Source organism: Microcebus murinus, chromosome 12, assembly GCF_040939455.1.
Source record: "Microcebus murinus isolate Inina chromosome 12, M.murinus_Inina_mat1.0, whole genome shotgun sequence".
Classification (NCBI taxonomy): domain Eukaryota; kingdom Metazoa; phylum Chordata; class Mammalia; order Primates; family Cheirogaleidae; genus Microcebus; species Microcebus murinus.
In genome coordinates this window covers 66,922,929-66,926,042 of record NC_134115.1, presented here as the reverse complement: position 1 = coordinate 66,926,042, position 3,114 = coordinate 66,922,929, and the positions used below count along the sequence as shown (strand labels likewise).

Genomic DNA, 3,114 nt, shown 5'->3' with positions numbered 1-3,114 from the left:
TGGAAATAGTAGTCAGACACAATCTATTGCTTATGCTCCATATGATTTGCTACATTTCTCAAGCAGAGAACTTCATATACCATTGAAAATATATCTGAATATGTCTTTTATAAAGATATATCAAGTGAAACTAAAAACTTGACAGTGCTTTTACTTTAGCAGAAGTAAAAGCCAAGTGACAGACTCTGAGGATATGTTGCTGATAGACTGCTTATTCTGAGTTTGGAGAAAAATAGATAAAACTAAAACCAATATTGGAAGCAGCTAAGTGTCCTGGTGAAGAACCACAGCTGGGGTGATGCTGGTGGTAGAAACAGGAAACAAATAGGAAGGGGCAAGTCCCTTATTTTCATCCAACCTACCATTCTCCCTTTAACAATTCTTTTGGCAGAATCTAACTAAAGCTAGATAACAAAGGAGAAATGTGATTTTCAGTGTCCCAATCCTGACTGACAAAGCAGAACATAGAAACGTAGTTTTGAAGCTGAAAGATAATAGTTTAATAGCATCCATTATTTCCTAAACAATAAGAAAGAAAATCTCATGCCAACTCAGAGATTTATGATATATTAACGTACACCAAACACTACAAATAATAGAATAGCCAATGTTTATTGGGGATTTAGGACGTTCCAGGCATTAGTAAATATACACCTGAGTTAACTTATTTAATATATGAAATTACAATAATTACCCATTAACAAGACAGCAAAGTGTTTATGGGCTTATTCTTACAACTTATAAGTAGATATAATCTTTTACTTTAGATTTATGTTTTATATTTTAACTATCACAGACTCCTCAAAGAGCTGGGTAAAGGAAGTGCTTTTTCCTCTGTTGACCATATCTGGCTCAATTCTCTCAGTGGAAGTGTGGCTTCTATTCCTCACATGGGTTCTGCTCTGTATAGCTGCACTCTTCTGTAAATAGAGATAATCTCAATTTGGGGCCATCTCTATCTTCTCCCCCAGTGCCCAAACCCTGTAGCTCCTCATTCCATTGAGCAAATGGACTCAGTCTCTTCTACCTCCTTTTATCTTCATGTAGGGATTTTCATCAGTCATTAGCTCTGTCTAGTTTTTCTACTACTTAGGTGCTGTATGATCCAATGCAGAGTAGAAAAGAAGTCCTCATTGAGCACCTGTTATGTGCTAGCTTCTGTTATAAGTTTTCTGGATGCTGTAGGGTAATCAACAGATAAGATTCTATCCACAGGGAGCTTGTATATAGGGTGGACACAGATAATAAATGAACAAATTAAAAATTAATACACAATATATCATGTGCTGATTAATATTTTATTTTGCATGCTCATTAATAAAGTACCATAGGTTACAAAGTGCTTTGCAGAATATCATTTGCCTTTATTATTTTCTAAAGGTTTAACAGTGATTCTTTTTTTTTTTTTTTTTTTTGCTGAAGCATCTTTAGAAATTTTCAACATTTTACATTTCCATAATACTATGTTTTAAAACCAGAAGCATGTTTTATTTCTATAGTTAGAACAAGAAACTAATAGTAACAATTGCAACCAAAGTATTTCTGTCGTATGGTTTTGAATACCATATAGTGAATTTGCTTTCACATGGTAATTTACTTTTCTGAATTTTGTGTCTGCAACAGCTTTGAAGTTTGAGTCACATAGTATAAATCGGTATTCATATTCCATCATAAAAGCTTTTCCTACACAACATGTTCTTAACAGCAGCCTTTACCTCCTTGTTTCGCAGACTATAGATGAGAGGATTAAGCATGGGGGTCATCACTCCATAAAAGAGGGAGATGAGAGCCTCGATGATGTCTTGGTTTTCTGGACCAATGGACGTTTTAGACTTGGGCTTCGCATACATGAAGAAGATGGTTCCATAGAATATAATCACCACTGTCAGGTGGGCTGAGCAGGTGGAGAAGGCCTTACGTTTTCCTTCAGCAGAAGGGATCCTCAGAATGGTGACAATAATAAAAATGTAAGAAATAGAAATAACTAAGAATGGAATAATCAGGACAACCAGATTTGATCCTGCCATGCTGATAATGTTGATTGAAATATCAGCACAAGCCAGTTTCAGGATAGCCAGAATTTCACAGACAAAATGGCTAATGACATTGTTAGCACAGAATGGTAACTGCATTGCTAGAGATGCCTGGACCACTGAGTCAACAAGCCCAGTGACCCAGGATCCAGCTGCCATGGGCACATAGGCAGCCTTGCTCATGATGACAGGGTATCTCAGTGGGTAGCAGATGGCAACATAGCGGTCCAGTGCCATCATGCCCAGGAGCACACATTCTGTTGCCCCCATGGCAAAGGAGAGGAACATTTGCACCATACATCCAGAGAAGGAAACCCTTTTCCTTACTGTCAGAAAGCTGTCAAGAATTAGTGGGACAGAGGAACTCGTGTAACAAATGTCCAAGAAGGAAAGATTACAGAGGAAGAAATACATGGGGGTGTGCAGGTGAGAGTCATAGATGATAACTGAGATAAGGACTCCATTTCCAAGCAGAATCATCAGGTACATCCACAAAACAAGCACAAAGAAAGCTGTCTGGAGATTTGGGTGGTCAGAAAGCCCCACCAGTACAAATTCTGTCAACATGGAATCATTGGTCTTTTCCATATCACATATACCCTTTCTTGAACAGAAATCTATGCATGATAGAACAGGAATCTGTTAATACACTGTCTATGAGAGCTACTTTCAAAAATCAGATTCTGTGTTACTGCAGTTGTGTATATAGATATAACAATATAGCTCTGGGAAAAATTTCTTACTGTAAATGCAGGCCACTAGAGCAGAAATCCTAACCTGACTTTCTAAAGGCTAAAGAAAATACATTTGATTATAGGACCCTTGGATCCCAAAGCATTTTATTGCCAAATTCTGCCTGTTGACCCACTGGTTGCAACTCAGGCCGCCTACAGCCTGGATTTAGCAGACAGATGTGCTTTGTTTGGCAGTGATTGTCTGCACTGTGTTTAAATTTGAATTAGAGACCAGCATTCTAATCAAGAGATATGGTATAGCAATCTGTGCTTTTAGCTTGTCTTCAAATAAATTAGAATATTTGAAAACAATGGACCTGTTTCCGTTGTGGAGCTCAGTTATAAGT

General features: G+C 37.5%; 1 protein-coding gene across 1 annotated transcript; it reads right to left on the bottom strand.

The window, feature by feature from the left end:
* Positions 1-1,658: 1,658 nt before the first annotated feature.
* Positions 1,659-2,621, bottom strand: LOC142874244 (olfactory receptor 13C8-like). Its single transcript, XM_076008425.1, has one exon. It carries the CDS (start codon positions 2,619-2,621, stop codon positions 1,659-1,661), a length of 963 nt encoding a protein of 320 aa, XP_075864540.1.
* Positions 2,622-3,114: the final 493 nt, after the last annotated feature.